We start from the raw sequence: 27,228 nt of genomic DNA, 5'->3' as shown, positions 1-27,228 counted from the left end.
GAGTTCGAGGCTACAGTCAGCTATGATTGTGCCACTGCACTCCAGCCTGGGCAACAGAACAAGACAGTGTTTCAAGGAAAAAAAAAAAAAAAGAAACAAAGAAAGCAAGATATTAATGGTTTCATGACTCCAAATGTTGTACTGCCTGGAAGATTTCTTGTATTCCACTTTCCTTTGTCTATCCTGTGGCTTACAAAATAATAGTGGCCAGTGATTGCCATAGTTGCTTCTTTGCCACTATCACCATCTAAAATGGTGTGAGGATCCCTTTAGAATTCCCAGTTTGTTATCAGTCGTTCTTTCCGTACCACCGTTTTTGGTCATGATCAGAGATTAACAGTGAACCAGTGAACAGCAGAGGGTTCCTGGTTACGTACCCTGGAAGGAGTGGTGTAAGGTGTTACCACCGACTTCTTAACGTGAGGCAAAGAATCAAGCCATATATCTCCTTTCCTGGATGTTTAGAATTCAGTCGAATTCAGTCATGCTACCACACCTGGCTATTTTTTTTTTTTTTTTTGTATTTTTAGTAGAGACGGGGTTTCACCGTGTTAGCCAGGATGGTCTTGATCTCCTGACCTCGTGATCCGCCTGCCTCAGCCTCCCAAAATGCTGGGATTACAGGCGTGAGCTACCGTGCCTAGCTACATATTTACTCTTTAACCATTTTATTTTGAAACAGTTTTGAATGTACAGAAAAGTTGCAAGAACAGTGCAGAACTCATCTTTTCCCTGACTCAGAGACCCAGTCAAGTTTGCCAGTTGTCCTAGTGATGTCATTCCTAGCGAAAGGATCTCAGTTGTCAGATCCCTCGAGCTTCTGTTAATTAGGCTCTCCTTGACTTCTGTGACCTTAATAAGTTTGAGGATTCCAGATCTGTGATTTTGTAGAATGTTACTTAATTTGAGTCGGATTGGTATTTCCTCATGATCATATGCAGGCTGTGCTTTTCTGGCAGGAATATTATAGACATAGTGCTGTGTTCTCGTTGCCTTCTCTCAGGTGGCTCATGATGTCAATCTGTCTCTTTACTGGTTTGCTTTTACCACTGATGGATCAAGATGGTGTTTGCTAGGTTTGTCCACTAATGGAGTTATTTTTTCTCTGTAACTAATAAGTATTTTCTGGAGAGATACTTTGAGACTGTGTATCTCGTCCCAATATCATTTGCTAGTTTTAGCATCTGTTGACATTTCTAGCATGAATTATATTATTCTGACAGTGTTAAACTGTAATTTTTCTTATTCCATCATTTCCTATACAAAATTAGTTGATATTTTCCTGCAAAGAATAGCTTTTCTTATCTTCCTATTTATTTGTTCAATTTATCTATATCAGGGTAGACCCATAGATTACTATTTTTATCAGTGAGTTATAATCGATTGCTAGCATTGTTTATCTTCATATTCAGATTTTCTCAGATATTAACCAGTTATAACCCCTTTAGGCACATTTCAGTGTCCTTTTGAAATGTTCTTATTTTTTGAGAACTTCTTATTTTCTGGCACAGCTAGGCTTATCTCATACTTTCCCTGACCCCACCCTAGAGTCACCCATTTCTTCAAGGTTCCATGCTGCTTTTTAGTAGAGAATGATACTTAGAAACTAAGATCTGAACACTAAGTGTGCTTATTTACTACAAGATTGTTGATGTTTCCAGACTTTTCAGCTAGTATAGCTAGGAAATACATGTGTATAAATATATACAAAAATGTATATTTATGTCTATTTCTGTATCTGTTCGTATATTGAAAACTGAATTTATACCATTAGTTCCAATTCAAATCCAACGCATCAGCTTCATTCCAGTTTCCCTCAAACCTGGCTAACATTATCTCCAATATATTTGCTGCTTTTCTCAGTTCCCTTTATGTGGCTAATTTCCCACCATACTGGACCACTGTTTATTCCTGCTCATGCCTACCTAATGCATTTGGGGCCCTGGAGGGAACAAAAGAGGGCAGGAGGAAGGAGAAGATGTTTTTACACATTCTATGAATAATGTTACATCATTTGTGCGTGTTTATTGGAACTAACAATATGAAGTTATATCTGGAATTGTTCACATACTAATAGATATAAATCTACCGTGTCCTTTTTAATAAGTACTTTCTGCTTATGTACATTTTTTTGCATATTTGTATATTGAAGGTCATTTAACTTACTTAATTTTCACATTTACAAACAATTGTGTGTTGCTTTTATTACATACGTCAGATTTTTCTAGATTCATAGAAACAAAATTGCTAAAGGGTGTTCGTGTGTCTGTCTTGTAAGACTATCCTTATCTGAAAATATAAATTATATATATATCTATAAAATTTTCATTTTAAAAGTAATAGAAAAATAATGATCAAGATGAAAACAATGTCATTATTACTAATAGCTGTGAATGTGTGAGTAAAGTTGTCATATAGATAAACGTAATTTTCTAGATTATAATATTTTATACTTTTTGTTGGACAATTTGTTATTCTTGCTGTCATTTTGGTTAAACCTCATAGGATTTACATTTTTCTTTCATAGGTTATCCAAATGTGAAACATTTTTCTTGGGATAAATACTTAGAAGAAACCAATTCTTTACCTGCTCCTGCAAGAGCTTTCAAAGTGGTAAGATGATACATTTTATACTATTTGATTAATTTGTGTGGATGAGATCATTTATTTATTGAAATTTAAGAACAGAATAAGTGGTATTAGTAAACCAGAATAGGAATGAGAAAAAAATAGAGCAGCAAATAAGATGTTTTTGAATTTTTACAGTTTTTAGTCAGAAGTGTTATTGGGATTTTTGTTGTCATACAAAAAAATGCTTTGATTTTGGACTTTAAAGTCTCCTTGGAAAATATACTTGATACTATGTCGAGCTAATTGTTGAAATCTTATAGCAATCTTGTCTTTTTAGCTAGATATTCTAAAAGACCAGAACAGAACATGAAAATATTTTCCAATAAAAACTATTTGATAATTTATTTGGATTTGTTTATGGCAAGCTGAGATGCTGGTTTTTTTTTTTTTTTTAATTTTATTGCTATAGATCAGCATGTTTAATTACCAAAATGTAAGATTATCCGCTTTTATTACAGTATCCTTCTAACCCAGGGTCATTGCTTCTTGCATATAAAGTGTTAAGATTCAAATAAACCTCTTTTTTATGCAAGGAAGGAACAAGAAGTGAAACATACTATTTTTTCATCTCAAATAGCTTGCTTTATAATTTATATTTCTCGTTAATTTAACGGAAAAGAAAAATATATCAAATATTTATTTTTTAAAATGTGTCATGATTAGCTTATGGTAAATAATTTTCTTTAAGTGATCCTTTTATGTATAAATTGCTAGGATTTTTAAAGTTAGAATTAATTATTAGGTATAGGTCCAAATTTAGAAGAAAGAACATAAAATTTTAAGAGCAAAACATAAGGTATGAAGAGAAACTATATCAAAAAATGTGTGTGATTTCATCTGAGAGCAAGTTGAAGATTTAAAAAAGAAAACTGTTTAGAGTTATGCCGTATTTATGAATTTTTATCCACTCTCCCTCCCCCCCTTTAACTTTAAACTCTTGTCTAATGCGAAGCAGAGCTGCATTACACTTCACTTTAAATGAATACAATTATATTAGGATCAGCCTACATATCTAGTGTCACAACAGAGAGAAGACAGATTTCTCTAGTTTGGTCTTTTAGGTGTCTTGCATTGACTGCTCTGTGATATTTATATAACATAGTTAATTTTCATGGCAACCCTTTTTTTGTTGTTTGCTTGAGTCAAGAGTCTTGCTGTGTTGCCCAGGCTGGAGTGCAGTGCCACGATCTCATCTCATCTCATCTCACTGCAACCTCCACCTCCCAGGCTAAAGTGATCTTCCCACCTCAGCTTCCTGAGTAGTTGGGACTACAGGCATATGCCACCATGCTGGGCTAATTTTTGTGTTTTTCGTAAAGAAGAGGTTTTGCTATGTTTCCTGGGCTTGTCTCAAACTCCTGAGCTCGAGCAATCCACCCACCTTGGCCTCCCAAAGTGTTGGATTACAGGCATGAGCCACCACATCCTGCCCAGCAACACTTATACCCACTTTACAGAAGAGAGACCTGAAGCTCAGAAAATTAACTGATTTGCCTAACATCATGTCAGTCAATCACCTTATCTTCCACAGTCTGTGACTTTTTCAGAGGCTTGAGTTTCTGCTGAGTACTGAGGCGTAGGTAGCTGTCGATTCCCCCAACCCATTCCTGGTTCTGTCCTTTACGTTTGATTGCTGATTTTCTGTTTTAAAGATATCTTCTGCTTTTTGCCCCCATTACCACTTCTAATTTTGGTGTCTCATCTCAGCCACTTTAATGTTCTTCCTTTCTCTTTTTAAAGACAAATTTTATGCTTGTAGGTTTTTGCCAGTACACCTCCAACTAATAAGAAAAATGTCTTGTCTTCCCTCTGAGTAATCAAATAACTACAGTATTTTGAATTTTACTCTGCTATTTCCCTTGCTCGTGCATCTGTGTTGGAATTTATTGACAGACAGGGTGAAGTTCAGAGCTACTCTGGGAAGTTGAGAGTTTGAAAGGCTGGTTCTCTTATTTTCTTTCTTTATTTCAAAAATGACAGCAAGTTCTAACCATTTAAAATTTTGTTGTCTTCTTTTATGACATCATTCTCTAAATAGCTCAGCTATTTCTTTTTTTAATTTTTATTTTTTGAGACAGTCTCCCTTTGTTGCCCAGGCTGGAGTGCAGTGGCACAATCTCGGCTCACTGTAACCTCTACCTCCTGGGCTAAAGCAATTCTTGTGCCTCAGCCTCCCGAGTAGCTGGGATTACGGGTGCATGCCACCATGTCTGGCTACTTTTTGTATTTTTAGTAGAGACAGGGTTCAGCCATGTTGGCCAGGCTGGTCTCAAACTCCTGGCCTCGAGTGATCCACCCGCCTCAGCCTTCCAGAGTGCTGGGATTGCAGGCATGAACCACTGTGCCCGGCCAGCTTTTTCTTCTTCTTCTTTGTAACAGCAAGTTTACCTTCTCTCTTCCTCTTTATCTCACTGTGTAAAATTTTTTTGTTATGACAGAAACCTCCTCATGGATTCCAGAAAAAAATGAAGCTTGAGGTTGTAGACAAAAGGAACCCCATGTTTATTAGAGTAGCAACTGTGGCAGACACAGATGATCACCGAGTAAAAGTAAGTGTTCTGTATGGTGGATTGGCTTTGTCTTATTGTTATAGACGTTTTGGATAAAAACTTTGGTAGATACTTAACTTGTGAAGTCCTGTAATTAGTAAAATCATAGGAATATGCAGAATAATTGGCTGTGCATCTTTGTAAATCAGCATTCTTCCAGGTTTGTCCTTTAATCTGTGTAAAACAATTTATCTTTAATTATGAACGACTTAATATTTTGAGTATGTATTGGGAGAAAGAAAGTAGATACAACACATTAAAGTAGTATTATATTCAGAAGAAAAAATATATCGTTCTCTGATAGTATGCCCTTTTTTAAAAAAAATTAAAGATCAATGTTTTTGTGGGGTGGATTAGTAGTAGTCTTTTCAGAGGAACCTCCTGTCTCTTAATATAGGCCAAGTAAAGATAAATAATTTCATGAATAAAATCAGATTTTAATTACAGTAATAAAAGTCAAGTACCTCTTAAAAAATTAGCAAATGTTTAGGGAGATGGGATCAGCTTGTTATGTCCAGCAATGATAAAGTGAAGTGGACTTCAGGAAAGGAGCCGGAAGAACTCATCTCTGTTTCTGACTTAAGCGTTAACTTTACCCTCAAACCGGAACAATGCCTGTTCTACTTACTTCATAAAATTGTTTGGAATTCCTATTAGGAATAATAATAGTTATAACAGCAAGACTTTAAATGTACATGATGTTTTACAGGGTAACTCTGTTCTCATGTTATTCAACATTTGTGGGAAGTATACGTTGTTACTACTTCTATTGATGAGGCAGAGGCTCAGAAAGATTAAATAAATTCGTAATTACTGGCAGTGGCAGACTGACATCTTAGTTCTAAGCTCTAGGAGTCTAAGTTTATGCTCTTTTTAAAAAAATTACATTCTCAACTATCTCTAATAAGATAGTGTATAAGAAAATAAATTATAAAATAACATGAAAAACTACACAAATGTGGTGTTTCTATAGAATAGAAATTTTAACATTTAATTCACTGTTAAGATTATAGAATCATGTAGCATTTTAGAAAATTTTGTAAATGCGAGACCTGTGCTAACCATTTTTTCAAGTACATTTTCTTACTATATTTGGTAGTAAAGTAAGTCATAAAACAATCAGTATTTTAGAACTAGAAGTATTTTTTTAAAATAAAATCTAGACTAGTAATCAAATACATTTACAATTAAGCACAATATTACTTTTATAAATCAGATTGCCCAGAATTGAAAAAAAATATATTGGTTCGAGTGCATGAAAATTTAATTATCACATATGGCTGGTGGGAATATAAAATGTCTCAGCCTTTCCAAAGAGCAGTTTGGCAACAGGTTAACAAAATCATAGAATGTTGTTTATCCTTTCATTTAAGAATGTTAAGGGAATAGCCAAAAGGAATACGCGAAAATGAAAACTCCAAGGAAAATACATCAGTGCTGTTTATAGTACTTAACATTGGAAGCAACCGCAGTAGCTGATGGGTAAAATATATTACTCTATATCTACATGATGGTAAAATTAAATACTTTCAAAGACTATTTAATATCAGCAATTGAAAAATTCAGGTTTTCATTATGTTTTGGTATCTGCTATTGTTTATTTTTACAAGAATACATACATAAGCAATTCTGGAAAGAATCCTACCAAAGTAATGACAGTGCTTCTTTCAGGGTGCTGAAACTATAAATGATAAGGTTTTTTAATCGTTTAGTTTCCAGAATGTAGATTACTTTTATAATTAAAAATGTAGATCAACTCTCTTACATGTGAGAAATTTTTGGCCCAGAGAGGTCAAGTATGCTAAAGTGGGTAGTTCAGTTAGTTAACAGGAAAAGTGTAGACTAGATTCCACCTCTTACTTCTGGCTGGATTCTCTAATACAACATCCTGGTCAGTCCTTAACACCCCAAAAATAGCTAGCTGTGAGGGCTACAGTTGACAATTACCTTTTGGTAATTACTGGAATTAATTTCATAGCTGAAGATGAACCACGGAACAAATATCTTTGTATTTACGAGGTCTTTAAAAGGCCTGTATATAGGGGTCAGTGACTAAGTTTCAGAATTCATCAGAAGCCTCTGAGAATATAAAAAGCTTGCAAGAATAGGAGTTTATCTAATAAATGGGAGATTAGACAGCAGGAAAGCTCATCTTTCTTTTTCAAGAAGGAAGAAGAGGAAAATGTAGACCAAGTTATTAGTGTAGCTTAATATTTTAAGTTTTTCAGGGATAAAATCAACTCTTGAGTAAAATCATCTTTTAAGATTACATATTTCACACCTTGAGCTATTATAGTAAAACATTTAAAATTGTTCTATATTTGATCAGATGCCATTGAGGAAAAATGGCCCAGAATGGTTTTGCTCTCACTTATGTTTTTAGTAACAGAAGATTATTCCTGCCTCATTCCTTCCCACTTCCCAGCCTGGCTCCCCAGAAGCAAAAACGGTCGGCTCTTTTAGCTCTTGCTTAGGACCTTTTTGTCTGTCATTTTCTAAAATATTACCGATATTCTACTCTTTCTCAGTTCATCAACTTTACATATGGTTTATTTTCTTCATGTTGTGGTAATTCAAGATTTAGATCTTGCTATTCTTACCTTCCCCTTATCTTTTCAGCAGTTATTTTACATAGTTTGGTTCTCATTCACTGTTGAGCAAAGTAATCTTTTCCTTGTGACTGTTTTTCTGGGAGTCAGTAATTTGTTCATAATTTAGTTTTTTTGTCTTCTTAAATTTTTACAAATGTGACAGTGGATCTCACATGCCTTTGAGTCAAAAGCTCAGTGTATTTTCAGTACTCTATCTTTTTATTATTATTATTATACTTTAAGTTCTAGGGTACATGTGTACAACGTGCTGGTTTGATACATAGGTATACATGTGCCATGCTGGTTTGCGGCACCCATTAACTCATGGTTTACATTAGGTATTTATCCTAATGCTCTCCCTCCCCCTGCCCCCCCACCCCACCACAGACCCCAGTGTGTGATGTTCCCCACCCTGTGTCTAAGTGATCTCATTGTTCAGTTCCCTCCTGTGAGTGAGAACATGCAGTGTTTGGTTTTCTGTTCTTGAGATAGTTTGCTGAGAATGATGGTTTCCAGCTTCATCCATGCCCCTGCAAAGGACATGAACTCATCCTTTTTTATGGATGCATAATATTCCATGGTATATATGTGCCACAGTTTCTTAATCCAGTCTATCATTGATGGACATTTGGGTTGGTTCCAAGTCTCAGCTATTGTGAATAGTGCCACAATAAACACACATGTGCATGTGTCTTTATAGTAACATGATTTATAATCCTTTGGGTGTATATTCAGTGATGGGATCGCTGGGTCAGATGGTATTTCTAGTTCTAGATCCTTGAGGAATTGCCACACTGTCTTCCACAATGGTTGAACCAGTTTACATTCCCACCAACAGTGTAAAAGCGTTCCTGTTTCTCCACATCCTCTCCAGCTTTTGTTGTTTGCTGACTTTTTAATGATCGCCATTCTAGCTGGCATGAGATGGTGTCTCATTGTGGTTTTGATTTGCATTTCTCTGATGACCAGTGATGATGAGCATTTTTCACAGCAAAAGAAACTACCATCAGAGTGAACAGGTAACCTACAGAATGGGAGAAAATTTTTACATCAATACTCTCTTTTTTTTTCTCGAATTCCTCCTCATAGTCAGCAACCACCTATTCCACTCTGGGTGGAAATACTCTAAGCCTGGTACAAAGCTTTCATTCTGACACTTCTCTTTACTGACAGACTCAGACTAGGTTGTATTTCATTTTCCTGGATCACATACTTTGTTTTTCTTGGGTTATTCTCTTATCTTGCTGACACACGTCTTTTCATATCTTCTGTGGGATTTTGATTCTAGGATTAGTTTATTTCTTAGCTTAAGAAAGTAGATTCATTGCAAAGACCATTATTTTAAGCACATATATATACTTTTATTAACTACATTCTATTTTGTTATATGAATATACCATAATTTATTAACCAGTCTCCTGATGGTGGGCACTGTGGTAACTTCTAGTTGTTTTCTAATACAAACAATGAGTTACTGAGATTATCAAGTCAAAATTAATGTCGTTTAAGTGCTCGGCTGTTATTGCCCAATAGCTTTCCAGAAATATCTCAGCAGTTAACACTCCTGTCAGTGGTCTATGAGAACACCCATTTATTCTCATTCTTAACCAACTGTAGGAATTACAAAAATGTGAACATTTTTGACAGGCCAATAGGAGAAGAATTGCATCTTGTGATTTTAATTTGTAGTTTTTTAATTATAAGTGAAAGTGATTGTCTTTCTTCTTCTTTTTTTTTTGAGACAAGGTCTCACTCTGTCACCTAGGCTGGAGTGCAGTGGTATGGTCTTGGCTCACTGTAGCCTCAACCTCCCAGGCTCAGGTGATCTTCTGCCCACCTCAGCTTACTGAGTAGCTGGGACTACACTTAGCTTTTTCTTTTCTTTTTTTTTTTTTTTTTTGGAGAGATGGGGTTTGCCAAATTGCCCAGGCTGATCTCGAACTCCTGGGATCAAGTGATCCTCCCTCCTTGGCCTCCCAAAGTGCTGGGATTATAGGCATGAACCACTGAGCCTGGCCTCAAATTTATTGTCTTTTCGTATCTTTACTAAGCATTTATATTTATGTTTTGAATAATGAGCTATTTGTATCCATTTTTCATCTTTCCATTGGGTTTTTCATCTTTTTGTGCTGTTACATCATATTTTTATAAATTAAGGAACAGAGTTCTTGACACAGGTGTTGCAAATGTGTTTTGGGGGGTTTCTTGTGGATCTTTCATTTTACTTTATAATACTTGCCATTCTGAAGCTTTAAATTTTCATGTAATCAAATTGATCAGTCTTTTACTGCTTTTGAGTTTGGTGTTTTGCTTACAAAGGCTGACCCACTCTGTGATTACAAATAAGTTCATTCACACATTCTTCTCAAATGTTTATTGTTCAGTTTTTAGTGTTTTGACTTTTTTATCCATCTGGCATCTGTTGTCTTGTACGGAATGTGAGGTTCGTAGACTTTAAAAAAGAAATCTAACTGGCAGACTTGTTTGGTTAATAACTCTGTGATCAGTGGATATAACTAGCAAACTTGATTTAAAAATAAAATATCTAAAGCATTTCAGTATATCCCTTCTTCCTAAAAGGTAAAAAATGTATAATAACCTAAAAGAAACAGTCGATTCCTAGTGACCATCACTAGAAGACTAACTGCCCTTTCACCCAATGGCCAATAGAGATGGTAGCAGTGACTGCTTTATAATAAGACATATCTTTTCACACTCGCTAAGATACAGAAGGAACCTAAGTATCCACCAGTTGAAGGAATGGATAAAGAGATGTGGTATATGTACACAATGTGATATTATTCAGCCATAAAAAAGAATGAAATACTGTCATTTGCAGTAACATGGGTGAACCTGGAGGACATTATGTTAAATGAAATAAGCCAGGCACAGAAAGACCAATATTGCATGTTCTCACTCATATGCGGGAGCTAAAAATAATTGAACTCATGAGGACAAGAGAGTACAATAAGGGTTGCCAGAGGCTGAAAAGCATAGCAGGGAGCAGGACATAAAGTGGGGGTGGTTAATGGGCACAAAAATACAGTTAGATAGAATGAATAAGATCTAGTATCTGGTAGCACATTAGGGTGTCTGTAGTTATCAATAATTTATATATTTTTAAGTAACTAGTAAAACTGGAATATTCATAAAACAAAGAAATGACAAAAGCTTGAGGTGATGGATACCCCAGTTACCCTGATTTGATCATTATACATTATATGCCTGTATCAAAATGTCACATGTACTTCATAAGTATATACCCATAATAATTTAAAATAAAACAATAATAGAACACATATTTGAGAAAAACTGTAATTATTCACAAGGAAAAAAATGATGTCTAAAAACACACTGGGTGGAGGGATATTTCGTAAATTGAATGTGTGTTTAGCAGGCATTGAATTTTTTTTGTTTTAAGGCTTTTTCAAGACAAATCCAGAAGACTTGACGTTTACTTGAAGGGTCCTCCTTTCCTCTCCTTCCCCTCTACTTTCCCCTCTCATCTTCCCTCCTTCCCTTACCCGAATTTTGAACTCCTTCTGCATTTTTATTGGGTGCTTGATGTTGATCATATGAAAATGTTATAACAGTTCCTGTTCTCATGTTGCTCATGGTGTTGAGAAATACACATAATATGTCTGTAGAACTATTGGCAGAGCATTTATGACTGGTTATATAATACATCGAAGGTGGTTCAAAGATGTCTTTTTTTTCCATTATGAGTGAAGTATTTTGAATAATTGAACTGATTTATTGGGTTTTAAATCTACTGTATATGTTAAAATGAAAATGATTATGCTGTGGGCAGAACTTTGACTATAGGAATTTTTGTGACTTAATTTGTACTGTTAATGTCCTTGTGTCATCCAGGTTCACTTTGATGGCTGGAACAATTGCTATGATTACTGGATAGATGCGGATTCTCCTGATATTCACCCTGTAGGCTGGTGTTCAAAAACAGGACATCCCCTTCAGCCTCCTTTGAGTAAGAGACACAAATAGCTTGTATAAATGTTTCCATTTCCATAAGTAGCATTCTTAAGATTTCATCCTTAGCCCTTCTCTTTCTCTTCCTCTCTCTACTGATGTTTCTTCTCTATGTAATCCTTTCCTTTTACTACACTTTAATTACTATAGTCACAGAAATATAAATGAAAAAAAAACATAATGTCTGAAAAAGTAAAGCGTGTATAGACATTCTGTTTTATTTAGAAGTAAATATCACCTCTTAAAATTCGTGTTACATTTTTAGAAGACAATTTGTGAGACTTTCAAAATTTATCGTTTCAATATTAGCATTCTGATAGTAATTTTATATGATAGCTTTGGTAAATGTTAACATTGGGAGAAACTGGGCAAAGTGCAAAAGAGATCTCTTTCTGTATTATTATATACAACTGCTTGTGAATCTATAATTATCTTAATACAAATCTAAGTTAAATTCAAATTTTAGAAAAGATACATGGAGAACTTAACATACCACGACCTTAATTTTGGAGGAAAATGTATACATTATAGAAAAAAAAATGTAGGACATACAATAAATTATTAAGTTTTTAAAAAATTTAGTGTACTTCCTGTATCCAGTGACTTCACTTCTGGATGCTACATACAACCTGCATAAGGGCACATGTACATGGCATTCAGTGTAGCATGTTTAGAATAACAAAGCTTGGGGAAAAATATTAGTTAAATAAATTGTGGTGCACTGTGCTGTAGAAACTATGCAGTAGTCACAACGAATGTTAGTATTGCAACAGAAAAATTTGTAAGACAAGAAGTTAAAAACCAAAGAAGGATATTGGGCCTTTATGTGGCAAAATAAAACATCTATGTTGTGCCTTTTATGTGGCAAAGTCAAACAAAACCGAATGTGTCTGAATGCTTAGAACAATTTCCAGGAGAGCCCACACTAACCTCAGTGGTCAGAATGAGGGAGGGTCTCTGCAATGTAGAAGGAAGAGCATGGAGGGATCTGGAACTGTCATTCTGGATTCTTCTGTAGCACTTGAATTGTTCACGGTATGTGAGTAGTCATGCTTTAATTATGTTATTTACTTAATAAAAGGTGTTTGACTCTTCTTGTTAATTCATATTTAGATGTCTCTGGACTTTATGATGTTTTGAAAGATTGTTAGATCAGAGTTTACCATTTCATTGTTGAAGAAAGAGAACTAGTGTGAACAGTCATAAGGGAAAAACCTTTAAATGTAGTGTCTTTTAAAATATTTTTCATTTTTATAGGATCTTCTTTTTCTGTTTATATATGTTGTATGTTGATTCAAAAATTGGATTTTTAGGGAGTCTTTTTCTTCCTTATTCTGATCCCAGACATTTGACTCTTAACAGATTTTTGCTTAATATTTTGCCCTTTCTTTCTTTTCTTTGCTCTTTCATAGGCCCCCTAGAATTAATGGAAGCTTCAGAACACGGTGGATGCTCAACTCCAGGATGTAAAGGGATTGGCCACTTTAAGAGAGCAAGACATCTGGGCCCTCACAGGTATGTGGTAGCTGTCACTGACGTGGTCAAATATAGGGTACCTGTTCCATATACATGTATATATAATGAATTTCATGTATACTAAATTGATATGAACTAATTTTAAATTCAGATCCATAAGAAATGTGGTTACCATGGTGATCATGTAAAAATGAAAGGAATATCTATAGTAAAATCTTCCTGGAAGAAAATGCATTCACGGTTTAAAATGGATTTACTCTAGCCTTTTGACTTTTCTTGGCAACCTGACTAGTTTTACAGATACTTAATTTCTGCAATAGTTATTTTGCATTGATCATTAATAATGAGAAGAGCTGAGACTCTGTTGATACCATTTGGTAGAATGTTATCTGATTCGGTGATTCAATAATTTGAATAATGAGAGCTGAGATTATTGTAGATTAGCAGCAAAGATCACAAAAGGCACAATATAAATAGTCAAACATGAGAGTGCATTGGTTCGAAACACATTTTTAAAATATTTTTATCTTATCCCTAAGTAACTTTAAAAAGAAACCAAATTTATACATTTGAAATGTGATGTATTTCGTGATTTGGGGATCTTTGTAGAGAGTTAAAAATATTACTGAAGTACAGCTACTTTGGAGGCTAAGGTGGAAGGATCACTTGAGTCCAGGAGTTCGAGGTCAGCCTGGACAACATAGCAAGATCCTGTCTCTTAAAAAAAGATTACTGAAATACTAAGAAATTCCTGTCATTCAACTGGCATTTTACAGGAATAAACGTATTGCCTATTTAGGTATATTTTAAAATAATAATTTGTCGGTAAAATGTTCTAACTACATAGTAATTGGATTGCCCAGTAAGAAAAATGATTCCTTGTTTAGTTTGTACAGGTTGTGAATCTAGGTCTTTAAAAATTTTGAAGATTACTGTACCTGTTCCTCCAAACGTTAATAGGAATTGCAAAATTGGTGTGATTATTTTCATCTGGATATAGTTTTCTCTTTTTTTCATCTCTGCAACCTTAAATCATTCTTAGCTTCCTTTTTCAACGTTCTCCTTAATGTTTTATGAGGTTCAGTATGTTCCAGAGTGAGAAGTCTGAGCATAGACAGGATGATGATTCCATTTGCCAGTCCTTTTTGTTGCTTGTCTGACTGCAAACCAAAAGTTATATGATACATCTTAGAAGTTATTAAATACTGCCTAGTGAAGGCAGCTGGATTTTCAGCTATTATGTAAATCTAGATGCCAGAAATAATTCATGAACATACTAAATTTCCAGTATTATTTTAGTTGTTTTGTGGTGCTATAACAGAATACCGTAGACTGGGTAATTTGTAAAGAAAAGAAATTTATTTCTCACTTTCTGGAGGCTGGGAAGTCCGAGATCCAGGGGTCAGCATATGGCGAGGGCTTTCTTGCTGCAGAAGGTAGAGGGGCAAGAGATCATGTGTGAGACAGCCAGAGAGGGCCAAACCTGCTTTTGTAACAACCGCTCCAGTGATAACAAACCCACTTCTGCGATAATGTCATTTATTCATCCAGGAGGGCAGAGCCTGATCACCTCAGTATTGTCACAGTGGCAATCAGATTTCAACATGAGTTTTGGAGGGGGTGTTCAAACTGCAGCAATATATTTAGAAACTCATTCAGTAAATATTTTTAAGCAGCATTTTTTTCAACAAGAACTAAGATTTATTGAGCATTTATTTATTCTGTGCCGGATATTGCTCTAAGTGCTTTACATACCTTGGATACCCTTCATAACAGCGCTATGATATAAGAACTGGTTTTCCCCCCACGTTTTGGTGAGGCCACCGGAGGTACTGGAGAGGTTAGTAACTGGCCTTACTTCACAGCTGGGGAGAAGGGAACCCAGTGGTGTTCAGGGGTTTGTGCTCTGAACCACTGCCCTCTAATGGCCTCTCAAGACACTACTCCATAAATGAGTCACAGACCTAGCCTTCAAAGAATTTACAGGCTGATGGAGCTATAAAAGCTGTACATAATTTAATTAAAACATAACATACAAAATAATATCAGACCTTTGGCACACATCCCTTTCTGCTGTACAAAGTGTTGATTGGAGCAAAGAGAACTTGCTCAAGTTGTGAAGAAAAAGAACAAAGAAAATTTTTAAATGAGTCAATACTAACAATATGTTGTTGAGGTGCAATTGAAGATTAAACAAAACTTTTTTTGGTCTTCTGGAAGGAATTCACACCTTACGGCAGTGTCCATGGTCTCCTTAGGGCTGCTTTACGTTTGAGTGGAGAGGTTTGCCTTTCACAGCAAGGTCCATGGTGACAGTTGTGTCCCCTCCTTGATGGCCCAGCCGTTCATCAGGACTGCCTTTCCCCAAGTGTGCAAGTGGACCTCTGAGGGTTCCTCAGCTGGGCCACACCCATTTCACCAAGTTTCAGTCGTTATATTTAGAGCATTTCTTCACAGATGCAGTGTTGTGCTTGTTAAGAGGATTAGTGGAAGACTTTATAGAGAAACGTGGTAAGGAACCCTTTCCAGTGGAATTGGAATCATAATAGAGAATGACTCATTTTCTTGGAAGGAGAGGCAGAAGTACACCTGATGGCTTAAAGGAAAGCATTGATAAAGAACCTGTATTCATTTTCTTGTCACATATAGAGAGCATAACTAGCAGATTTTGTGCCTTGGGCAGAGTTGTTGGTTGACTCAAGCCCCCTGGACCAAGGGATGCAATTCATGGAACTCCTGGAGGTCCCAGTTTCTGCCCAAGTGCTAACATCCCTTCTCCTCAGTCTTCGAACTGGGTTTTCTTAGACTCGGTGACTATGCTGTCCTATTTACAGCACTCAAAGCTCGTTTTCTGGCAGGATATTAATCCTTAATTGGCACAGCCTGTTTTCCATTTCATTAGTAGACTTGTGGAAGAGCTTGCTGTATTATGGATATTCTTTGAAAGGTTCATTTCACTGGCTCTTATTTTTGTTCTTACTAAGAATGCTGTGTTTAGGAAAACATAATGAGAAAATTCTCTTTGGATTAATTTGCTGAGAAACTGCATATATCAAAACATGCACTCTTTGCATAGATAACAAAGAAAGTTGCTCTTTTAGCAAAAATAATTTAACGAACACATAAGCAAGAGACATTGTTTTGACTAGCATTTGTTGTTACCTTCTCTGAAGATTACAGTGTTTGAATTTGATCTAAGAAGTGTTAAAACAAAATGTGTCTAAACAATGAAGCTTGATAATTTAACGTTTTTTAAAATGGTGAAATATAAATGATCAGTGAAAGGGTTGGGTGTGGGTGTGGTTTTCTCATCTTTAGGGATATTCAGGAGCCAAATTGCTTAATTCCAACTCTCTAGCAAGGGAACATTAATATTGGTTGTGTCACAGAAACACCCTTTGTCACTTCATTTATTTGACCTACCAAGAGAGAGGGTAAGGAATGGGAAGATGTTAAAGGAAATATAGTTATATAAAAGTAGACATCCGGCTGGGCGCAGTGGCTCATGCCTGTGATCCCAGCACTTTGGCAGGCCGAGGCAGGTGGATCACCTGAGGTCAGGAGTTCAAGGCCTGACCAACATGGAGAAACCCATCTCTACTAAAAGTACAAAAGTAGCCGGACATGGTGGCGGGCACCTGTAATCCCAGCTACTCAGGAGGCTGAGGCAGGAGAATCGCTTGAATCCAGGAGGCGGAGGTTGTGGTGAGCCGAGTTCACGCCACTGCACTCCAGCTTGGGCAACAAGAGCGAAACTCTATCTCAAAAAAAAAAAGTGGATATTCTACATATCGAGTGCCTTCAGAACTGAATCTTTTCTATGTAAGATTTGATTTTGGAGAAATGAAACAAGAAAAGAGGAAACAATGTTTTCAGCAACATATAAAGGATATTAATGAAGTCCATGGAATGTTTTAAACAGTAGTAACTCTTGGTATGCCCCTGCAAACTGTAAACATCATATTAATTCAGCATGCATCTATCCATGAACAAACCTTTGTGTCACCTGCTGGGTTAGGTGAGGGGCTGTGTAGAGGAGAGGGTCCCTCCTTCTAAGGAGGCCAGTCTGGTATAAACAGATTCTCATAGAGGTAAGAGTGGAGTGGCGCTCAGAGAGAAGCATCAGCTTTTTATGAGGGAAGCAGAGCATTCATAATGAGGTGTGTTACGGAGTTTTTATTGCTGTTTACTTTTTGCTGATGTTCTTTTTACACAATAGGGGTTAAATGTCACTCTTCTTTTTAAATAATAATAATTGGTGGGATTCATTGATGACTTCCTATGTTCCAGTTACTGCTTCAAGGAGTTAACATGTGTGATCTTATTTGGTCCTCACAGGAACTCTGTGAACGATAGGCACTTTTCTAGTTCTTGTTTTACAGATGAGGAGACAGAGAATTGAAATGCTTAAGTGCCTTAGATTGTACATTGGTGGAACCAGGATTCAGCTCAGGCCTGTAAGGCACTTAAGTCCCTGCTCTTAACTGCTGGGCATTCATGCAATGCACAATGTCCTGACAGAGCCCGCCTTGTGTTTTGTTTTGTTTGTTGTTGTTGTTTTTTTTTTAAACTGTTTTTTTTTGTCAGGACAGAGTGTGAAAATGATTCTCCTTAGAGGAGCCAGTGGGGCAAGTATTTGCATATTTAGCTGATATGTGAAATAATGTGCTAGTAGTGTAGGCTGCACCTCAGTAAAGCACTTACAGTAGAGAACAGTATCATCCTATGGGACTCTACCCTTCTGCTTGCTGAGGAGTTGCATAATAGTAAAGAGCTGTATATATACATGTGCACGTGTCTAACCATGACAGAATATATGTATACGTTATGTGATAAGCCACACTTTATTAAAGTTTTGTCACTGGAAACTTAGTATGTGAGAAATTAGAAGTCTATAAGCCTAGTGAGAACCAGCTTTTTCCACAGATGTTTAATTAGCACTGGTGAGTTTTTTAAAGTTCATATACAGTTTTAGAAGTTAACAATTTTGTATCTGTCCATAACAGAACAAATACGGAAGAGAAGAAGCAACATTTCTAACGATGCAGATCACATATGTCACTTGTGTTCTTTGAAATGACACAGGAGTCGTTCCAACTCCTCAAAAACATGATTACTTGTGAATTTTACTCTAATTCTTATTCAAAGAGCTTGTTAATGGGAGTAGATAAAATAGTGAAATACTTGATCCATGTTCTATAGGTTGGCTTTTGTGGTTAAAGCCATCAGATAAGATTATTTTACAAAGCTCTGTGACCTTGAGCCAATACTTAACTTCTTTGTGGCAGTGTCCTCATTTATAAAATAATTGGCGACAGTAGTATCTGCTTAAAAAGAATAGTGTGATAAGTAAAGAAGTTAATTTTGGAACAGTGCCTGACACGTAGTAAGCACACAATCCGTGTTAGCTCTATGAGTACAGACAGCAGGCAGTAGCATCTTGCTAGAAGATGGTACTCTCAGATCAAGTTCATTGTCATGGGTTAGGAAGAAGGAAATTCTTCAATGTGCAAGGGTACTATTCACCCATATAATGCAGTGATTAAGAGACAGCCACGATTCCTGATGTAATTCTATCAGGAACCGATTGAATGACACTGAACAACATTCCTTTTTAAGCCCCAAAGGAACTACTTCTTAGGATTGTGAGAATTAAATAGGTAATGTAAACATTTGGTCTGGGTAATGCACTTAACCCGAGGTCAGTTTTGTTATTATCATCCTCATTTTACAGATGAAACAGAATCTCGGAGCCTGTGCTTGCTCATTATTGAGTAGAGGATGAAGCAGCAGAGCAGGATCAGAATGAGGCTCCCTGATGTCCCCCTCCATGCATGTACGGTCACCTGAGCTCCTTTTGCATTTTGTGACTTTTCATTTTATCATCACCTCTCACTTCAGGAGCCAGGGGCTTTCCTCTGTACCCCAGAGTAGGTGTGAAAATGGGAGGTTTCTTGACCCTTTTGACTCTTCTCAGGGTTCAAAGAAAGGGGGTTAACATAAAATCGATAGCTGATAGGCTGCCCTTGGTGGATCATTAGTAAATCACTGCTCTGAGGGCTGCGAATGTTCTTCCCTGCTTTAGGTTGAGGTTTTGAAATTGAAATTACTCTCTGGTCCTAGCAATCTATTTAAAAAAAACAGAAAAAAAAAAGATATTTAAATGGTAAGTCTCATTCTGGCCAGCAGTCTTAGCTCTCTCTTGAGCTTTCCAAGTTTACATATGGTGATTTCGAGAGATCTTCTTTCATTTATTCAACAACTAGGTGAAGATGCTGCCCTCCTAGGGCCTAGAATATAAATTGTCTACACTGTAACTGTAATTAGTGCTAAATTGGGGACCCAGACCATCTAAGAATCCTGCGAGTCTTCTCATTGTTGGAGGCGGATGAGGTAAAGAAGAGAACCTGTCACTTTCTTCATATCCAGTAAAATTTCAATTTTAATATATATACAGTTATTTAATAATTATAAGGCCAAGTGTTTAACAGTGAATGAAATGCTGGTCATGATATTCTAGGAATAGCTGCATACGGTTTATTTAAAGAAACTAAAAAGTTGTCTTTGAATTGTTTTTTTTTTTTTTACTGTCACAAAGCTTAAGTAGATAAATTTGCAACAAAAGCACACAATATAAGGAACAAATAATAGAGTGGAGTCAAAGATGGTGAAGACCTGAGGTTGGGTTAATAAATTTATCTTGTCAGAAACAGAGTCGGGAACAGCAGGAGGAGCTAGTTGTGTTTTTTTATCTTTTAGGAGAGTGAATTTTTAATCATTTTTGGGTGGAGGGGCATGATTCGTTAAAGATGATAAAGTTGGTTTTAAACATGTTTATTGTGAGGTGACCCTAAGGCATCTGAGTAGAAATGTTTAGTGAACATTTATATTTTCCTTGAGGTCAAGATGAGTGTTAGGTCTGACACCTCTTACTAGGGAGCCACAAGGGACCCAGACTTCCTTTTCTCAGACCTTTAGCAGTTTCACTGTGGGCAGGAATCCCACATCCACCAATCAGATGCTGCCATCCGGCTTTCCATCTTGAGAAATGAGGTGAAGGCAGGTCAGACCTTGCGATTGCAGCCTCCATGGAACTGAGGACTAGACCAGGGTCTGGAAAGGGCAGGGGGCTGAGAGCAGTGGCGTGAGGGCCACGTGCCCAGCAGCAGCCTCCTCCTGTGCAACTCGTTTTGAGGGAGTGTGTTGCTTGTACCCTGCTCCCTACCCAAGCCTGATTTTTCTGGGCTTCCTGTTGAGCTGTAAAGTGCCCTTCCAGTGAGTGTTTTCTGCTCAAGTTAGGCAGAATTGGTTTTGGTCACCTGCATTCATGAACTCTGAATTAGGATCCCATGAAACATATAAAGGGCTGGTGGTCAAAAGAGACATCATATTTGGGAATGGATTTTCCTTCACATTATTACTAAATGAATAAAATAAAGTACTACCATCTCCCCATGCTCAAGGTGATGCGTGAAATAGTGTGTTCATTTTGCTGAGCTACTTCATTGCCATGTGACCTTGGGCAAGTAACATCTCTGCTTGGATGTCTAATAAACAAATTCCACAGTTTCTGATGTTACCCCCCAATATTCTTCTCCTTAGTCATTCCATCTCAGGAAAAATTAAAAAAAAAAAAAGCACCTCTGTTACCACCCAGTTCCTCAAGCCAAAAACCAAATGGCCATTCCTGAACTCTTCCTTTCCATTGCTTCCCATCTCCCATCCATCCACAGGTCTTCTTGGGATGACAAAGGATACCATGACTGTCCTCTTCATTTTTGCCCCATCTCAACCACACAAATCCAAGTTACATCATGTATTTACTTGTTGAACAACTTTTCTGTCTTCAATTTAGTCCCATTGCAATCTTCTCTGCTTTCAAAATCCTCTCTCCAAAAAGAGAAAAATAACTTTTAAGTAACTTTTCTTGCTCCAGTTCCGTTCCTTGAAATCTCTGCCTTTAATATCTTCTCTCCCAAAGGCATCCTGAGTAATTCTTAAAATTGTAAATCAAACCTTGTCATTCCCTTATTTGAAGATCTTCCATCACCTTCAGATACAATGTTTGCTAAAAATATAAAGTCCTGACTGGCCTGCTAGGCGCTACATAATATTTGCCTGCCTGCTTCTCCTAGTTCATCTCATCCCCATCACACTCTAGCCAACCTGGTCTCTCTTTCCCTCAGACAAGTCAAGCTTTTCCTGTTGGCACTGCTCCTCCCATCCCCTGGAACATTCTTCCCCACATTGTTTCCCTACAGGTCCTTCTTCCTGACCATTATAGCTCTGCTTGGTTGCTTTGCTCCAAGGAGGACCTTCCTCACCACTCCATCATAGCATCCTCACACCCTCTTTTATATCGTGGTATTTCTTTTTCATGGCATGTATCACCATATGAAGTTATCTAATGTATGTGTATAATTGTATATTGCTGGTCTCTCCCTGGAATATCAGCTCCATGAAACCAGAGAGCTGGTTTCTTGTCTTTTTATTGTCCACTGAGTTTCCAGTGCCTGGAAAGGTAATTAGCACGTAATAGATACATGATAAGTGCTTGGTGAATAAATGAATGAAATAAAGACTGAAGTTACTTAACTGTTACAAGCTTTAATTTGTTGTATGAAATGCCTTTTTCTAGGATGTTGGCAAGATAAAGTAAAATATTGCATGTAAAGCACTTAGCACAGTGCTTGATGTATCATAAGTGCTCCATAAATGTCACTGGTTTTTGTTGATGTTAAGCTGACATTATATAAATTTATGTCAGCCCATGATCACATGTTATTTGCGTTCTTCTTTTGCATAGATACCAGTGTAGATGAGCAGTATTTAAAGAAACTAAAGTTAGAATTTTTGCTTATGAGATACCTGTGATAAATCTTATAGGCCATTGTCAGAATCACCTGGCTGGCAGCCCTTTTAAACTCTTCCCTCCTTTTCCTAGAAGGGTGTCTCTGATCCTCTTGGTGCAGGGTAGCTTGACACTGTTTAAAAATTTTCGCTGGGTGATTATCAACATTCTCACTGTCTTCTACACTGAAGAAAAGAACATAGAAGATTCTGATGTAATTTACCTAAGGCCCAAACCATTTCCAGATTTAAGAATGCTTCCCAAAAGCAGAGAGGCACTATAGGCAGTTATTTGGAGAGGCCCATGTATATTGGGGTCTGAGAGACAGCAGTTGCCCAGTTGTTTCAGAGACTGGAATGCTGAGGCCCTGGGCACGGGAATGTACTAACTAATGGTGAGTTAACAATGAGTGACCTCGATTTCCTTTCAGGAATCATCACCAAATAAGACCTGAGAGACCAGCTGGTAATCACAAATGGAAGGGAAATGAGCTCGATGCATCATTATCCAACTTGGCCTCTGGTCCTTTTTCGTAGTAGGAACAAGATTAGCTACAAATTGATCCATGTATTTTCTAGAACATCAGGCATAGGTCCAGACCTGAACACAGGAACAGCCCATGAGGAAACCACCTTCCTTTGGAGTGTAGTAGCTATTAAAAAAGGAAATTAAATAGCATGTGACTGCCCTGGGCCTGGAGGATCCCCTTAGGAAGCAGAAGCAAATCTGCTCCATTAACCAATCAATCAGTCTCTCTCCCACCTCTGTCCTGAATGATGTCTTAAGCTTTCTTTCTTGGGGCTGATTGTTTCCAGAGATATGCACAGAGGGAGTCCTTCAGTGACCCTTGCTCAGTTCTGAAGATTGCAACAGATTCTTTCTTAAAGTCTGGTGTAAAAACCATTTCCTATTTGTATATATTTGTTATGTTTTAAAGATAAAATACGCTGTATGTATGATTATAAAATATAACAATTTAACATATTCAGTTAAATGTTAGAATTTTATATTCTGTAGCCTGTCATTTTAATTGGAAGAAGTATGGCCTAATGGAAATGTTCAATGTTCTTTTTCTTTTCTTTTCTTTTAATCTGTTAGTGCTGCCAACTGTCCTTATTCAGAAATCAATTTGAATAAAGACCGTATTTTTCCAGACCGCTTAAGTGGTGAGATGCCTCCGGCTAGTCCATCATTTCCAAGAAATAAAAGGACAGACGCAAATGAAAGCTCTTCATCCCCTGAAATCAGGTAATCAAAGAGCTAATATTAGCATTGTTTAGAAGTACTCTAATTGAAAGAGATTTTTTATCTTTTAGATATTTTATTTCCTATAGCAATGTTTTCTTGGAGATTGTTGAAAATATACCTGACTGGCTAGGTGCAGAGGCACACGCCTGTAATCCCAGCACTTTGGGAGGCCAAGGCAGGTGGAACACCAGGTCAGGAGATCGAGACCATCCTGGCTAACACGGTGAAACCCCGTCTCTACTAAAAATGCAAAATATTAGCCGGGTGTGGTGGGGGGTGCCTGTAGCCCCAGCTACTCCGGAGGCTGAGGCAGGAGAATGGCGTGAACCCAGGAGGTGGAGCTTGCAGTGAGCAGAGATCACACCACTGCCCTCCAGCCTGGGCGACAGAGGGAGACTGTCTCAAAAAAACAAACAAAAAAGAACAGATTCTGTGGCTTCTTCATAATCAAGACAGTGTATTTCTGAGTACATCACTACTTAAGGTGCCATGGCCACTTCTGGTATGAAAAGACAGGGTCATCAAACAGAAAGTATCCCTGCGCAGTAGGCGATTGCTTAGTGGACACTTACAGGAGTAATGAAGACTGCCTTCATCGCAGAGAGAGGGTGAGTCCTGGGTTTACTAGGAGCTGTTTTTGAATGTAGCCTGCAGCATGTAAGCTGCAAGATTGGAGAGCTTCAAGTTCTATTGGAACAGCTGGTTTCATTTTTAAGTTTGTCTCTAGTTCCTTGATACAGTGTCTCACTTAGAGTGTCTGATCATTTACTCACTGGGGAGGACCAGTCATTCCTATAATAGGCAAGTCAAGTCCTATCCACTCCCCGAGTTTTCTCATATATTAAAGGGAGGAAAGCCTCTGTCTTGACTAATTTCCAGTACTATTCTGAAGGTGAAATAGCATTGACATAAATCATGAAGCATTAAAGCAAAGTATTGGCCAGGCACCTATGGCTCACGGCTGTAATCCCAGCACTTTGGGAGGCTGAGGTGGGAGGATCACTTGAGCCCAGGAGTTCAAGACCAGCCTGGGTAACATAGTGAGACCCTGTCTCTATAAAAAATTTTAAAAGTCACCCAGGTGACCCTTCTATTTGTGAGACTGAGGTAGGAGGATTACTTGAGCCCAGGAGTTCAGGGCTGCAGTCAGCTGTGATTATGCCACTGCACTCCAGCCTGGGCAACAGAACAAGACAGTGTTTCAAAAAAAAAAAAGGCAAGATATTAATGGTTTCATGACCCCAAAAGTAGTGCTGCCTGGAAGATTTTTTGTATTCCGCCTTCCTTTGTCTGTCCTGTGGCTTACAAAATAATAGTGGCCAGTGATTGCCATAGTTGCTTCTTTGCCACTATCACCATCTAACATAGTGTGAGGATCCCTTTAGAATTCCCAGTTTGTTATCAGTCTTTCTTTCCGTACCACCGTTTTTGGTCATGATCAGAGATCTGATTCATTAACAATGAACCAGTGAACAATAGCGGGTTCCTGGTTATGTACCCTGGAAGTGGTGTAAGGCGTTACCACCAACTTCTTTTTTTTTTGTACTTTTAAGTTCTATGGTACATGTGCAAAACGTGCAGGTTTGTTACATATGTATACTTGTGCCATGTTGGTGTGCTGCACCTATCAACTCGTCATTTACATCAGGTATAACTCTCAGTACCATCCCTCCCCCCTCCCCTCTCCCCATAATAGGCCCCAGTGTGTGATGTTCCCCTTCCAGAGTCCAAGTGATCTCATTGTTCGGTTCCCACCTATGAGTGAGAACATGAGGTGTTTGGTTTTCTGTTCTTGCGATAGTTTGCTGAGAACGATGGTTTCCAGCTGCATCCATGTCCCTACAAAGGACACGAACTCATCCTTTTTTATGGCTGCATAGTATTCCATGCTGTATATGTGCCACATTTTCTTAATCCAGTCCGTCACTGATGGACATTTGGGTTGATTCCAAGCCTTTGCTATTGTACCACCGACTTCTTAACATGAGGCAAAGAATCAAGCCATCTATCTCCTTTCCTGGGTGTTTGTAAATCAGTCGAAGAGAAAAAAAATAGCTTTTTGACACATTTTTAAAATACAAAATTGCATGTGAAAATGCCAAATACACAACAGTGTGAATATACATAATGCCATTACATGGTAAATTTTATGTTATGTATATTTTGCTACTATTAAAAAATGCAAAAATGAATAAACAAAACTGCCAAATTGTGAGACTGGTTTATTGGGAATCTGCTGATGCTACTCTTTGCCCCGTAACAAAAAAGATACCCTTTCTCTAATCTGTTTTCTCTAAGGGCAAATTCCTGCGTCATCTCTGATCTGTCTGAAAAGAAGGATTCTAATCACTGGGCTTCCTAAGCAGCTGCTTCCCTCACTCCCTAGTACTTCACAGATTTCTCCATCCACTGACCTGCCCTGTGGGCCACCACCACGTTTCCATTCTTTCTAAACACGCAACCTCTCTTTATTGTTCTTTTCAGAAATTAAAATCTTCATGCTTTTTAAAATTATTTTTATTTTGAATTATCCAAATTATACATTAATACCTGCTTGTTTTTAAGTTTAGAGTGAACTGCAGTTATCTCTATTAATATTTTAATGTTTTGTCCTTATGTGTTTCCAGGAAAGCATTTTTGCCTATGTGAATTCACAAACATGCATGCATATACCTCAGTTTCATATAGTAGAATGTTCTGATTTAAATTACTTAAATTGTACAAGATGTGTTTCCTTGAAAGGTCGTAAAATGTATACACAGAACTATGTTTGCATATTTACTTTTTTTTTTTTTTGAGATGGCGTCTCGCTCTGTCACCCAGGCTGGAGTGCAGTGGTGCAATCTTGGCTCACTGCAAACTCCCCCTCCTGAGTTAAAGTGATTCCCCTGCCTCAGCCTCCCGAGTAGCTGGTACTACAGGCATGTGCTACCACAGCTGGCTATTTTGTGTGTGTGTGTGTGTGTGTGTGTGTGTGTTTTAGTAGAGACGGGGTTTCGCTGTGTTAGCCGGGATGGCCTCGATCAAGAAGATCAAAAAAGATCAAAAAGATCGAAAAGGGATCAAAGAGCCCTTCTCCCTTCCCGTTGGTCTCTTATAAACCTTGACTTTGAGTGTAACCCAAGGCTTGAAACATATCTTTAAGAGGTAAAGAAATACCCTTCCACTCATTTCCCAGTGGATTTCCTTCTTTTCAGGAAAATCCTGAGCATGCCACGTTACTAGTAATCTTCTGTTTTGAATTGTGTGTATGCATGTGTCTTAATCATTTCAAAGTATCTCCTTTGGTTATTGTCTCCATGTCTATCTAACCTTTGAGAAGATACTGGCAGAGCAGCAGTGACCTTCCTCTGGCCTGAAATCAGCCAGGAGTGAGAAGCAGTGGTAGGACTCAGTTTGTCCTGGTGTCATGACTATACCTCTCCCTAGATACCCTGGAGTCTTTTTCTTAAGGGTTCAGGGGTGAGTGCTCTGTAGAGGTGTTCATAGGCTTGAACTGCATCTTCTTGACTCACTTTCTGTACCAGCTTTGGCCAAAACTACAGTTTTAATATGTAGGAAATGTAAAAGAGCTACAGCTTAGACTTTCCAAGTATTTATTTAGAGTTTTATATTTTTTCTTTCTTCTTCCCACTTAACCAAGATGCAGTAAGTCAATTCCACCTTGGATAAATCAGCAGTATACAAAGAGGTTGCCAACCTTTTTTCTGTTTAGTACTGTCTTGATTATAGTTTAAGGTACATAAACCAATGAGAGACCCTAAAACTTTGGAGATAGAAAGTTGATGCAACTAAACTCTCTTAGGGTTTTTTTTCCTCCCATGCAACTTTAACACTTGGCTTTTTGCCATTGTTCTGCATGCAAGGCCATCTAAGCTCTTAATGTAGCTCT

General features: G+C 37.5%; 1 protein-coding gene across 1 annotated transcript in view; it reads left to right on the top strand.

The window, feature by feature from the left end:
• Window positions 1-27,228, top strand: part of L3MBTL3 (l(3)mbt-like 3 (Drosophila)) — a 130,431-nt gene that overhangs the window by 64,608 nt on the left and 38,595 nt on the right. Inside the window, exons 16-20 of the mRNA XM_011951649.1 lie at window positions 2,528-2,613; window positions 5,070-5,180; window positions 11,645-11,759; window positions 13,174-13,276; window positions 23,187-23,336. Of these exons, the coding sequence (XP_011807039.1) occupies window positions 2,528-2,613; window positions 5,070-5,180; window positions 11,645-11,759; window positions 13,174-13,276; window positions 23,187-23,336 (565 nt within the window). The remainder of the gene's footprint in view (window positions 1-2,527; window positions 2,614-5,069; window positions 5,181-11,644; window positions 11,760-13,173; window positions 13,277-23,186; window positions 23,337-27,228) is intronic.

This window comes from Colobus angolensis, unplaced genomic scaffold (assembly GCF_000951035.1).
Source record: "Colobus angolensis palliatus isolate OR3802 unplaced genomic scaffold, Cang.pa_1.0 Scaffold322, whole genome shotgun sequence".
In the NCBI taxonomy this organism is placed as follows: Eukaryota; Metazoa; Chordata; class Mammalia; order Primates; family Cercopithecidae; genus Colobus; species Colobus angolensis.
The sequence above is the reverse complement of the archived record's forward strand: the minus strand, read 5'-3'. Positions and strand labels throughout refer to the sequence as shown.